Source organism: Azolla caroliniana, unplaced genomic scaffold, assembly GCF_043228905.1.
Source record: "Azolla caroliniana isolate FFs.n. ecotype wild unplaced genomic scaffold, voAzoCaro1.0.p SCAF_15, whole genome shotgun sequence".
Classification (NCBI taxonomy): domain Eukaryota; kingdom Viridiplantae; phylum Streptophyta; class Polypodiopsida; order Salviniales; family Salviniaceae; genus Azolla; species Azolla caroliniana.
The window spans coordinates 10384488-10397952 of record NW_028230450.1 but is presented as its reverse complement, the minus strand read 5'-3'; the positions used below and the strand labels follow the sequence as shown (position 1 = coordinate 10397952).

The window sequence follows — 13465 nt, the reverse complement described above, 5'->3', positions numbered from 1 at the left end:
ACATTGCAGAAATTCTGCCATTCATTTGAGACATATTCTCCACCATTATCTGACCTAACGCTGTTGATTTTACTTTGACATTGATTTTCAACCATGGATTTATAATAGGTAAAGGCTTGGAAGGCTTCAGACTTTTTCTTTAAATAATAAAGCATGGTAAATCTACTAAAGTCATTGATGAATGAAATGAAATAGTGATTACCAGAAATTGATTTCTTTTGGAATGGACCACACAAGTCCGAATGTACTAACTGCAACTTTCTTTCATATCTGCGTTTGGTGAGGGGAAACTTTTGTCTCGTTTGTTTCCCATAAATACATCCTTCACAAAGTGAAAGGTATGTAAATGGTTGTGTTGGCATACCCTCTCCAAGTTTATGAATTTGGCATGTCTTCATGACTCTTGGATGTAGATGTCCGAGCCGATAATGCCATAATAAAGTATGATCAACTTGAGAGTTTCTTGAGGCACTGTGTGCTTCGATTGGTGTTTTGTCCATAGCTTGAAGGGGGTAAAGTCTTCCATGTTTGGGAGACACTATCTTTACGACTTTTCCTGATGGTAAAGTATATTTGATAATTGCACAGTTGTGATGAAATTCAATTATTGCACCATTTGTTGTGGCTTCACTTACAAACAACAAGTTCTTCGCTAGGCCAGGAACATACTATACATTGGATATACTAATTATTTGCTCATTGTCAATTGACAGATGAACTGTTCCCTTTCCTAAAGCCAACTTGATTGCATTGTCACCAAATCGAACTTCCAGAGGTGTAGCAAGTTGGATGTAATCATGAAGAAGGTTTCTACTATGGGTAAGATTATGGGTTGCACCTGTATCAAACAACCATAAATTTTCCACATTGAAGTTCTGATTTATTGCCACAAATGCTTGGATAAAAGGGTCATTATCTTCTTGTTGGTTTTGTACTGAGGCTGTGTGAACATGTGCTGAGTTTCTTTTATTCTTATTCCTGTGATCATATTGCTTCTTTCTGCAGTCTCTTTCCATGTGACCCACCTTACCACAATATCGACAAATAATTTGAGAGGAAATACTAAGGGCACCTGATTTTTTATTCTGGAACGATTTTTGATTGTGGAACTTGTTTCCATCATGTACACTTGGTATGTTCTTTGTGTACTTATTATTGTTTTGAAATTTGTTTCTATTAAAGTTACCTCTCTGATTCTTCATCGTAGCAATCATTGCCATGTTTGGATTGTCTGAGACATTTTGAGGCTTTCTCCTTCGAAGATCTTCCTGCTTCATCTTTGAGATCAGATTTTGTAGCGAAAGTGTTGGATCAGCCCCATGGATCACTATAAATGGGCCCCATGAAGTTGGTAGGGCTCCAAACATGATGTCTACCTTCATTTCTTCATCAATCTTGTTGCCCGCTGAAATTGTTGTATCATATGCAGATTGATATTTGCTGATGAAGGTGTCAAGTGAGTCATCCTCTTTCATTTCCAAAGTTACAAGGTAACGAAATGAAAGGACTTTTGTCGTTCAATCTTATGGTTCGTGGTGTTCTTTAAGAAGATCCCACATTTCTTTAGATGACTCAAGGTGTTTGACAAGATCCACTTGTCTATTTGTTAGATGCATGATGATTTCAGTCCTTGCATCCAGATCTTTCATCTTCCATTCTGTTGTTTCAGGTTCTGTGGTTGGTTGTTTGATCTCACCTTTGATTATTTTAAGTAGATCCATTCGTTGTAGGATGAGTTCCATCTTTAATTTCCACATCCTGTAGTTGTTTTCGTTTAATTTTTCGATTAAATACTTTCTTGTGGTAGGTGTTGTTGATGTTGCTGTTGAGGCCGTTGATGTTCCTTCACTCGAAGCCATTTCTGCAGACCTTCCGGATCGACCTGTAGAGAATGCTTAGAGAGAAAATGAATATCTAGGATTGTTTTCGCTCTGATACCATGTAATTTTCTCAGAGAAGAATGCTTCTATGTATAAAAACGCCCTACAGAATCATTCTTATTGATGGTAAATATATATAGGTACAATGTGGGGAAAACAGTTACATATGAACCTTCACGGTTCTTGAAGACAGTTACATGTGAACCTTCATGGTTCTTTATTCATGGTAAGTATTTTCTAATTTCCTAATATATTTATATTGCTTACATTAAAAATGTTCCAACAATAGATAGGTCTTGAAGTCTGTACTCTGCTTAGATTTGAGTGAATCTGACATGCTCAATCCATCTGGAAGGTTCCAAAACCCCCAAAACAACTCAAACCTTGTCCGATTCCGACTCTAGTGAGGGAGATATGAGACTTGAAAGGTGAACTCTGTCTCTCTATGTGTCACGTGAATGAATCTTTTATTTACTTGTTTCTTCAATTATAGATCTACACACGCATTGCATATACAAGTGAATCTATGTGAGTATTGCACTCACAAATCAAGACAACCCCAAAATATTTGAATGTGGGAACATTATGATAATATGTATTAGTGAGTGCACGCCAATGTTGCATAGAAATAAGTAGTAATGCAGAACTATGACAATGCCATGATATTAGTTACAACAAGCATGCAAAGGGAGAATACATAGATGTGTGTGTATATATCATAGAAATAACCACCGATGACAAATTAAAAGAGGATATTGACACAATGTCACAATGGTGGCTTTGAATAATATTCCTCATTCCTGCAAGTATATCACGTGATACACACACGTATAGCAATAGATAGTTGGAAACGAGATAACTTGGTTGGATCAACAATATGATTATTTACAATGCATATAAGTTGGCATAGGAAAGTCAGTTTTCGTAACTTCAATATCTTGACTATAATGCTAAAATTTATTGGGAGAGATCTTGGTGCTTATAACATTTGAGGAAGATTTATCCCGGCCAATGTCTTGGGGTGGGACATAAAATTGATCATAATTAATCAAATACTGCATAGGATACTATTATATTTTTGAAGAATCACTTGGATTAGTTGCAATAAGATGTGGCGGGCATTTGGAATTGGAGGCATTTAATGTGACGAACAAAGGAATCAATGGACGTAAAAGACGGTTTTATAATATAGACAATGGACATAAAAGACGGTTTTATAATATAGACGCCACAGTTATATTTGTGCTAGTGACAATTTTATTATGCTTTGACTTTGCACAAACCATTCATAGAGCATACGTTGAATTGATATAGATGATGTGTGTATTGATGGGGGCAGCACACATTACGTAGATTAGATTTGCGTGAAGGAGCTTTGATCAACCAACGCATTCTAGAAGCTTCATGATCATTCTCACCTCACTCATTCATTCCCTTTGAACGTCCATTCCTAAAAATCCTCCACAATTAACATCCCGCGGAAATACGTGAGCTCAATGAATTAAACAAAACAGACAAAGCATGCATCCCAGTGCTATAAAAACAGGACCATGATGCCACACACACACACACACACACAAGCACTACCACTTCCATACCATCATCATTTCGTACTCCCCCCCTAACCCCCACCGTAGAGCAGTAAGCTGGTTGGTACATATAACTTAAGCACATATAGATTTGAAGTTTTGAAAGTATGGGCCGCCGGCATGTAGACATGTCCTTTGGGTTCACAGTTGAGGTGTTGGTGTTATGTGCCGCGGCGCCAGTGTTGGCCATCGTTCTAGCTATGTCACAGCCAGTACTTGGGGATGCGGTGAGCTCCTCTGGAGCTAGCAATGCATCATCATCATCGCTCGAATATTACGTTCAAGTGGTGGCAGGACCACCGTACACCGGTCAGTTGGCACCACCCTTCAACACCAACACCACCTACAACTTCGGAGCCGTGGCGATCTTCGACTTCAACATAACGGAGGCTGCCTCCAATTCCTCCAAGTCCCTGGGCCACGTGAGCGGCTACACCGTACAGACGAGCTACACCGCCACGAGTCACGAGCTGGAAGTGGAGGTGGTGTCGTATGACGATGGCGCCGGCATCAATGGCACCCTCAGCTTTCAAGGCCTCATCAATACTTCCACCAACGAGATCTCTATCGTCGGCGGGAGCGGCTCCTTTCGAGGTGCACATGGCTACGTCATCATCTCCAGGATCAACCCCAACCTCTACCATCACTCCCTCTACTTCCTCTAAATAATATATATGTAGAGAGAGAGAGAGAGAGAGAGACCCAAAGGGACACTTCATAACGATGGGCATATCTGTGCTTCATTGAATAAATAAATAAACTTGGTTGATCCTAACTTAAGTACGCTTCTTCATATGGCCAGAAAATCTTGCGAAAACTATCTACAAACTGCTTTCGTGACAAGGATATCATCAAGAATATTGACAATAAGAATTCCTATACATGTGGTCCAACACTATTGCAGCGTTTGAATCTATGAATTGACTTAAATTTGATTTCGATCATGTGTACATATATCAACCATTATAACTATACACGTATTGATGCATAATATTTAAACACGTCAGATACTACATATTTTATGTGATCATATTGAGCCTCGCATTGGAATCTACTTTATGGGTAACTAGAACAACATGTTGGATGGTTGAGTGCTATGTCTATATGATTTATACGCTACTTGGGGATGCGAATGCCCAGTATCAATGCTCAAACATTGTTCTAATTACATTCAACTACCTTCAATCACAAGCTATAGCTATCTGCCTTGACCTACGTCATATACTACAATCACTCTCAAATAATGAATGTACTATAAATTCTTGTACCCACAGATGTACACTTCTTTCGTGTATGGCTGCTGAAATATTGGGTGGTGGTGTGGCAAAAGAAGAGACAAACTTTTATGCCATGTCGTTTTATAAAGGGAAGTTACAAAGTCACAATAATGAACGGAATAAAAAAAGAAAAGGTCACTTCCACCAGTGAGCCTCGTGCCATTTGAAGGTGCAAGGAAGAAAAAGGAATTTGACAGTTGGAGCGAGTTATAGATAGTAGAAAGAAGTGTGCTTTTGGCTCTTGGGGGTCCTCCAAGGACGACATTCTAGCTTTGGGCTCTCCACATTAAATCCTAGTCCCCTTATTTTGTCGGCATTATGTTCTCTTATTATCAATGCAAGTGTTTTGACCCTTGTCCTCATTGTCAATGATAACAATACATTCATACCATACATTCCAATGAAAATCATCCAGTGATCCTCTACATGACAAAAAACGTTTTGCAATAAGATTGCTGCTCGTCGACAGATAATGTTCTTGATAGGATATGACCGTGTTGGGAGAAGATGCAGAACCAATTCTTTAGAATTGATTCCTTGCTGTTTATTTCCATAATATTGTGACACATTAATTTTGTTTTCGAGTTGATTCCTTGGTGTCATGGAATTGTTATTTTAACAATTTACAAACTGAAAGTTATAAAGATCAATAGGCACAAAGAGTGAGAAGGTAGTAACTAAAACAGCTGTACATTGAGCATCACCATTCAGTTTCTAATTCATCACCAACACAATCATACAGAACTCCAAGTAAGCACGTTGAAATTTCGTACTAATAAGGGTGATACTTTTTAGTAATCCACAACTAGTTTCAAACTATTAAGCCTTAACAACTTTTTCATACAAGTTTAAAGACTTCCAACTAGTATGGAGCCATGTTCCATAGACAAAAAGCCACAAAGACCAAAATGTAAGAATTCTTGTGTGCATGAACATTATTATGGAGATTTATTGGGACAAAGATTCATCTCAAATATTAACTTGTGCTTTGAGGTTCGTAAGTTTGAAGATGCAAAACTAAAGTGCATCATTGAGCGTTCTCACTCGTTGCCGAAATAAAAACTCAGGGAGTTTTTAACATCATGAAGGCTTCGTCGGTCCCATCAAAAGGTGAAGATATTGCTGTGGATGAAATCGTCCTCAATTTTCACACCTAATATATTGTTTTAATTTAGCCTCAATGATTTAAATATATAACTAGACAAAACGTCTTTGGATGAACCAAAACAAAGCCTCTCATTAGCAAAAAGTGCCATCATTATCAAAGAACAGAAGTACTTTAATCTATATCAATAAGATGCCTTGAAAGCAGATCTTCAGCTCTTCTTGCAAGAGAAGAAAGATTATTGAAGTCACTAGGTTCAGATATATCCACAGAAACTTGCGTGCAAGCTTCATAGATTTGGTTCGTGAATCTGGCGATAACCCTCAATTTCCATGCTACAGCACCATCAACATTTGTCCTCACCAGAGAAAATCCATTAGTTCCTGGCTTCCCTCTAGCCCACGCATACACCATCCCAGCCAATGCTGTATCAAAATGCAAGGGTGGATTACAGGATCCCTGTAAAGCTGCAATCTGTTTCCTTAAGGCTCTGAGGTTTACAAAAGCATCTTTTAAAGGCTTAGGAACTCTATATAAAAGCTCCCTTTGGTCGCTAAACAAGTTCTCTACTTCGGGCTCTAATGAAACCATCATTGCTAGTATACCGATGAATTCGGCTGGTGACAACTGTCTCACATAATTCGATGTTACCACTGCCGCCAGCCATAGCTCATTCTCCGCATTATGAAGCCTTGATATGAGCATACCCAAGGGTTTTAACTTTATGTAAGCCGCTTGTGTCTCAATGATAGAGAAAGCATCGACTTTTTCCAAGATCTTAAGAATTCGAAGAGCTTCTTTCCAGCTGTTACTATCGTCCCCATCAGGGTCAGTTAGGCCCATCAAATCTAGTTTCTTAACAATATCAGAATTCTCGAGTTGGAGTTTCTTCCTTCTTTCAATCAAATCTGAGATTTGGGCTTCCGATCCAAGAATCTCCTTCCGAAGTTCAAGGCCTTCCTTTGCAAGCATGGGTTGAACCGGATATTCCATCAAAAGTCGTACAAATTCTTTGGTCTGAGAAGTTCCACTCGCAACATAACCGTATGAACCATTCTCCTCCACTATCCACTTTTCTTTACTCGGAATAAGAGGTGGCTGGAGTGTCTCTCCAGTTGATTGCTTGTAAACTGAATCAAGGGGAGGATCTTCCTTGGCATACACATGGTCGAAGGCACCAGCTGGCAGCAAGCGAAAATTATTGTCGGCTCCGAAGACCATATAAAAGGTCTCTGACTGACCTGGAACTACAGCAAGAAGAATGCCGGGCAAGGAATTGCCATTTTCAGAAGACGAATGGATGGTCATCCTAATGTCTAGCCTCGTGAACATAACTGCATCCAACAACTTCTTTCGATTTACTTCTGTTAAACCCTGATGCAACTTTGCTTCCGCTGCTGCCTTGGCTTCCAAACAATCAAGAATCTTCTTGTCAAGATCCTCAAGCTTCCTTGCCCTGAGGTGTTTGGTATAAAATTGAAAATCAGCAAAAGTATGTCTTAAAATTCTCTTCACTTCAGAAATATTGTGTTTTGCCATCAAATTGACCACCAAGGAGTATGATGGCTTGAATTGTGAATCAATCCTGAAGTTATTATTAAGCACAAGATCTGCCATTTCATGTGGTCCACTATAGAGGTTTTTCAAAAAGACAACATTTCCTTCAATGTCATAACCTCTCCGGCCAGCACGCCCTACCAATTCCATAAATCTACCACAAGGAATAGATGAGACTCCATTCTTTATCACCCTATTTATGGTGGGTATAATGATAGAGTGTGCGAACATCTCTGTGTGAAGCAAACAGCGTTCTGTTACAATGATAACTTTCAAAAGGTCCTCTCGCTCTAATTTCAAAATAAATTCTTGCCAAACAGGAAGCTGCCCTTCATGGTATGTTGCAATACCCTTGTGTAGACCTTCAAGGTCTACCGCATCTAGGTGGTTTACAATATCAGAATGACTTTGGTGGAGTTCAGCCAAAAACATCTCCATCTTATGAATCTCTGCTTGAGAGAGGAGACCTTTTCCCACAGCTGCAATTGTATCATGCAGAGCATTGCTGCAGCCTTCTACATTGAAAAATACCACAATCACTGGAAGCATACCATTTACATTGGCAGCAGTGAGAATATGGCACAAACTTGATCGATCATATCCACATAATAAGAAAGACTCAAGGTTCTTTCCAACCAGAGGATGACCAAAATTTGCACTGGGATCTGACAAACTATTGTTTAGCTCTAACCCTTTTGGGTCGAAAAGAGGAAGTAGCTTCGAACTGTGGGCAAAAAAATATCGTTTTGTAATGGCTTCCGATGAGCAACTGACCAGTTTACAGGGCCCATGATTCATGTCAATCCACGAAGCTATCTGATCTTCATTTGCAACTGGCAAGGAAATTGCTATTATTTTGATTCTCGAATCAAGAAGCATCAGAACCTCCTCCCACAAGCACCCACAGTTTACCTCGCTAAATGTATGAAACTTATCAAAGATGACTGTGTTGATACCTTCAAAAAAAAATCGGAATTCTGATCCACCCGGCCCATTCAGCTCTTGTAAAATTTTTGCCAGTGTTTCTAAGGTTATCACAACCAATTGAGGACCCTTTTGCACTCTCATCTTTGTCCAGATCCCACCCACATTGTTCTGACCAAATAAGTTCCCATATTTCTGCAGTTTCTGATCAGCAAGACTCTCAGATGGGGTAACGAACAATAACCTTTGCTGCTCAATTACATTTCTGTAGATACAACAGTCAACAACTGCTGATTTTCCGGCCCCCGCTGGAGCAGAAATTAGCACTGAATTTCCTTTCTGAACTTGCTTAAAGACCTGTTTCTGCCATGAATCCAATTTGAAACCCATCATAATCTCATACACGTCCTCATCAATACTTATTCCAGATGATTTCATGCTTCTGAGAGCCTGCAAAGCATCCAAAAACCTCTTATTTGTGACGAGATTTCTTAACTCTGTGAGTTTTTTTATCTCATCGACTCCACGCTCCTGTGTTTCATGTTTCTCTTCATCAACAATCCTTCCTGGAAAACGTGCAGGTTTTGGGTCAGCCTTTCTCTCTGTTGCTTCAGAAAGCCCCCTCTTTTGCTGAAAGTTTGATGTCCTACGTTCATCTTGTACTAAGTTCTGTAAATCATGAAAAGCATCTATCACCTCAGTATGTGAGTTCAAGGCATGAGCTCCAGTACTCTGCTCCTGAACTATCTTCTCCGGATTATTGCATTCCAGACTCGACGGATTACTATCTTGCATAACTGGTTTCCCAAGATTTTGTGGGGATTTTTGTGCGTTGTCCTTCTTACCCACTGTCTCAAAAAGTTTACTAATTGCAACACTTGTGCTCTCATCAATGTTGCCAGAATTCTTAAGCTCGTTGAGCAAAGAGTCTCCATGTTCTGAGGAACCATTTATTGCAACTTGTTCATGCAAAGAACTCTTGGATAAGGAACTGTTTTCTATAGAAGGTTCTTGATAAGAAAAATTGTTGAGTGAGGACCTTTTATGTTCTTTATTTACATCATCCGATGAGCGAAAGCTATCCCTTTGGACTAATCCAGTAGATCTACTCCCTGGTTCTTGACTCCCTTTATTGATAGTGTTCCACTTCTGCAAAAGGTCCAATAGCATATGAGAGCTCTTGCTGTATTCCTCTTTCCTTCTCGAGACAGAAGCTTCCCATGTTTTGTTCCCATTAAAATAGTTAGAAGCACTTGAATTTCTTCCCTCATTAGAATTCCTTTGATCACCCAGAAATGCTTCAGATCCATGTTGCTTTGCATTTCCAACTCCTCGGTTTGTCAATCCTTCACCTTTTCTCCACACCTGCTTTTCTACACCACTCGTCAACTTTGGCTTCAATGTTATCATAGACGAATTGTTCATTACATTTCGATCGGTATAGTTATGTGTATGGAATCTAGGGTCATCCTTTTCAGGCTCATTGTTGGGTGTGGATGGAGTGATTTTAAATGTAAATTTCCGTGTTCCTGCTTTAAATGAACGTTTGTGAGTATTAGGAAGTAGGGAACTTGTTTTGTTTAAAGTGGTATCATCCTCTTCTATAGATGTCCTGCTTGGACCTGAGTACAGTTCGAAAGGTGAGAAATCTAGGTCTTCGTGCCTATCTTGAGGTTCACCCTCTTCTTCGCTATTGAGATTAATAACATCCTTACTATCATGCTCTTCATGATCTTCTTCTTCTTCAACTAGATTCATGATATCATTGTCATCATCATGCACATCAATCTCATCATCACTCATGACAAGTCTACTTACAAAATCATCATCAACATCATCCTCACAATCACTATCAGCTAAATCAGTGTCGATGTCATCCTTATGATCCTCTTGATAAGCATCTTGAGACTCATTACCAGTGATACATTCAAGAGCATCTTTATCACAGATGGTCTCATCATATTCTTCACCATCATTATGGTCCCTGTACTCAACAAGAAGATTGGTATTGTGAAATTGTGATTTCTCCCATTCCGCTGCAGAAATAATTTGATTCATGGCATTGGAAGATGTCGCATTCTTAAATGATTGTTCTTGATTCTTCACCTTATCCAGATTCATGCTAAAAACAGAGCTCCCCAGACCTAAAGCAGGTACCTCTGAGTTGTGAGCCATCCTTTGCAAAGTCCTCACAACTTCCTGGCTTTGAAACCCAAAATGTCGGCCTCCATGGACCTGCACCCCATCTTCAGCTGTGACTTCATTCCATACTTTCTGAGGGCTATCAGCCACAAAAACGCGACCATTTTCGTCCTCAATCACGAACATGGGACCATGTTCTGGGCCTTCCTTTATAGTTTGCTTAAATTTATGACCTTTGTATACCTTAACGGAGACGAAGCCAACAGGGTAAGGGTGGGTCTTGGTGGAATTCCAGTACTTGGATATGCCATTTGGTCCCGAGTAAATGGCCCCCCAGCTGTCTATTATCAGAGAAGAGTTAACAGGAAAGGGTAGTGCAGTAATGGCTTGTGTGTCATCGCCACTTCTTGATACAATCACACGGTGCTTCCTCTGCAGTGTGGGAGAAGCAGTAGAGGAGATGGACGTACCTGATTCCAGGTTGCGGGCTCTCAGTCGCAAAACCAACCTTCCAAGAAGACGACATGGGAGAAAGAAAGGAGAGGGAGAGAAGAGCGTGTTCTTGTGTTGGCTGAAGCAGGTGACATGGTGAGGAGTCTGAAGCATCGTCACCATCGATCGCCTCAGGGAGACGACGACACACACATCCAACAACAGATTTTTATATTTTTATTTTTATTTTTATGTTTATTTTTATGTATGACTCCATACATACATACATACATACATACATACATACATACATACATACATACATACATATGTACATATGCGGAACGGGACACCTTTTATCTCTTTTTTTTCTTTTTTTCTTTTTTCGTAAATCAATGTTTTGTTATTAAAACAAGATGATAATACAACCCTTACTATGTTCACTACATCATGAGTAGTGATAATGCATGGGAAACCCTCTCTCAAGTGGTTCAAAACTAGATGGCATACCTCTATCTCCTCTCGAGACAACGTCCCCAAACAACATAGTTGCAAAAATTGCCACATCAATTTCCCTTTCATCCTACGTAGTTGTTGTGTTACCCCATGAAGTCCATCAAATAGGAACCCATTCCTCATGGTCCAATTAAACCACATCCCCCAATACCTAAGGTAATCAAACACGACCTTATATGATAGTACAGGCATGCCTTTTATAATCATCAATAAAAACCCAGTTAAAAGGTGACAGAATATTGCCTGTTATCGATGCCCAAATTTGTGATATAACAACCCAAATGGCTTTAGCAACCGAACATGTAATGAACCTGTGTCTCGCATCTTTCTCAACCACCGTGCAAAAAAAACATGTCCCATTTGAAATATTTCAACGTTTTAAAGCCATCGCCAAAGGCAACCCACCAAGAATCACACACCAAAGAAACTTCTTAGCACGGAACGGAAGATGAGACTGACATCCTGCATCCAAAACTCTACTCCACCACTTTGCATGTCGAGTAATGTACTATTGGTTTACAACCTTGGTTGCTAACCAAGCTCTATCTGCAACCAACTTATGGTATACATCATTAGTGTTCACCACAAAAATCGATTCTCCAATACCAAACGACCACTCTTTCCATGGGTCCGCAACCACCAACATTGGAATCGGGAAAACTAATCTAGGCAATGCCAATATTGATTCCCAAATGTACCCATATCCACGTGGTATATGAAACTTATTTCTAACTGTCCAAAAGGCCATCATTTTCCTACATGACTCTAATATACCATCTTCCACCGTTACCAATCCCAGCTTGGCCATTCGATTAAACTGTGTATTTATTTAGGCTTTCTTTTCCATCCCAATGTAGAAGCCTTGAAGATGCTAATACCTCTGCTGCCAAGGAATTAGTATCTTTTCTACGCTTAGGGGGGCTCCAATGAAATAATTTCAAGCATCGTTGCCAAGAAAGCACTAATTGTTGGACCATAATAGATTCTGAACATTTAAATGCACGGGTACTATTAACAACATGCCACCGCGATGTTGTAATCTTGGTTTTCCCATGGTATATACCAACCTTTTCCACAAAATAACGAATTATTTTTGCCCAAGGTTGGGTACCTATGCACATACCTTTTAACATATTGAATCTTTGAGCCACCATATGATCCTCCAAATTTAGTAATGCAACTCCCCCTAACCGTTTTGGAGTACAAGTATTGTTCCATGATACCCAAGTCATACCCAATCTTGATTCTTTCTTCCACAATGTATATTTAAGTGAATGAGCTAATTGATCAAGTGATTTCTTTGTCCAAGGTAATAATGGCAAAAAATAAGAAATCATTGGAATCATTATAGCGTGTACCACTTTGAGACGAGTACTAAATGGCCATGCTTGAGACTTCCAATACATAAGTTTGTCTAAAATGGTCCCTGATATCCAATTCAAACTTTGAGACGTTGAGATATCAACACCAATAGGGTAACCTAAGTGCTGACACACATTGCCTTGATCCAATATTTGGCCACACCATCCAAGATCAACCAAATCACTCTCTATGCATCTAATGAGCATCGACTTTCGCATATTTATATGTAATCTTGACGCCAATGCAAACACATTCCACACCTCCATGACTTTTCTATATTATCAGGTACTGCTTTGAGAAATAAGAACGAATCATCAGCCAATGCCTGAGCTATCAATTGTTTCCCTGATGGCAAAGCTAGTCCAACTATTTCCCCACATGTTGCCAACTCATGCATCTTCACCAATATGGGGTGTGTCACAATTGCAAATAACAATGGACTCAATGGGCATCCTTGTCGAAGTGATCTTGCCAATGGTATTGCTTTAGTTACTCCACCATTTAACATAATGTGGGACACTGCACCTAATCCCACCAACAAGGAGATGCGAGACATCCTTTCCCCAAAACCCATATGGTACAAGAGTTGAGTAATAAAAGACCAACTTACATGATCATATTCCTTCTCGATATCTAGTTGTGTCATTACAATTTGCTGTTTGGATTCTTTTGCAAAATCCA

General features: G+C 39.5%; 1 protein-coding gene and 1 long non-coding RNA gene across 2 annotated transcripts; one reads left to right on the top strand and one right to left on the bottom strand.

Moving 5' to 3' along the window:
* Window positions 1-713: 713 nt before the first annotated feature.
* On the top strand, window positions 714-1452 carry LOC147854581 (uncharacterized). Its single transcript, XR_015530993.1, has 4 exons — window positions 714-819; window positions 1006-1132; window positions 1208-1351; window positions 1430-1452. It is a non-coding gene; the product is annotated as an uncharacterized LOC147854581 (long non-coding RNA).
* A 4419-nt stretch (window positions 1453-5871) lies between these two features.
* Window positions 5872-11090, bottom strand: LOC147854580 (uncharacterized). The gene has a single exon (XM_087331020.1). The coding sequence runs from the start codon at window positions 11087-11089 to the stop codon at window positions 6026-6028; it is 5064 nt and encodes a 1687-aa protein (XP_087187146.1). The 5' UTR covers window position 11090; the 3' UTR covers window positions 5872-6025.
* Window positions 11091-13465: the final 2375 nt, after the last annotated feature.

What these genes read in the sequence shown, in the direction of transcription:
- LOC147854580 (XM_087331020.1), bottom strand. Translation starts at nt 11,089, where the DNA reads ATGGTGACGATGCTTCAGACTCCTCACCATGTCACCTGCTTCAGCCAA.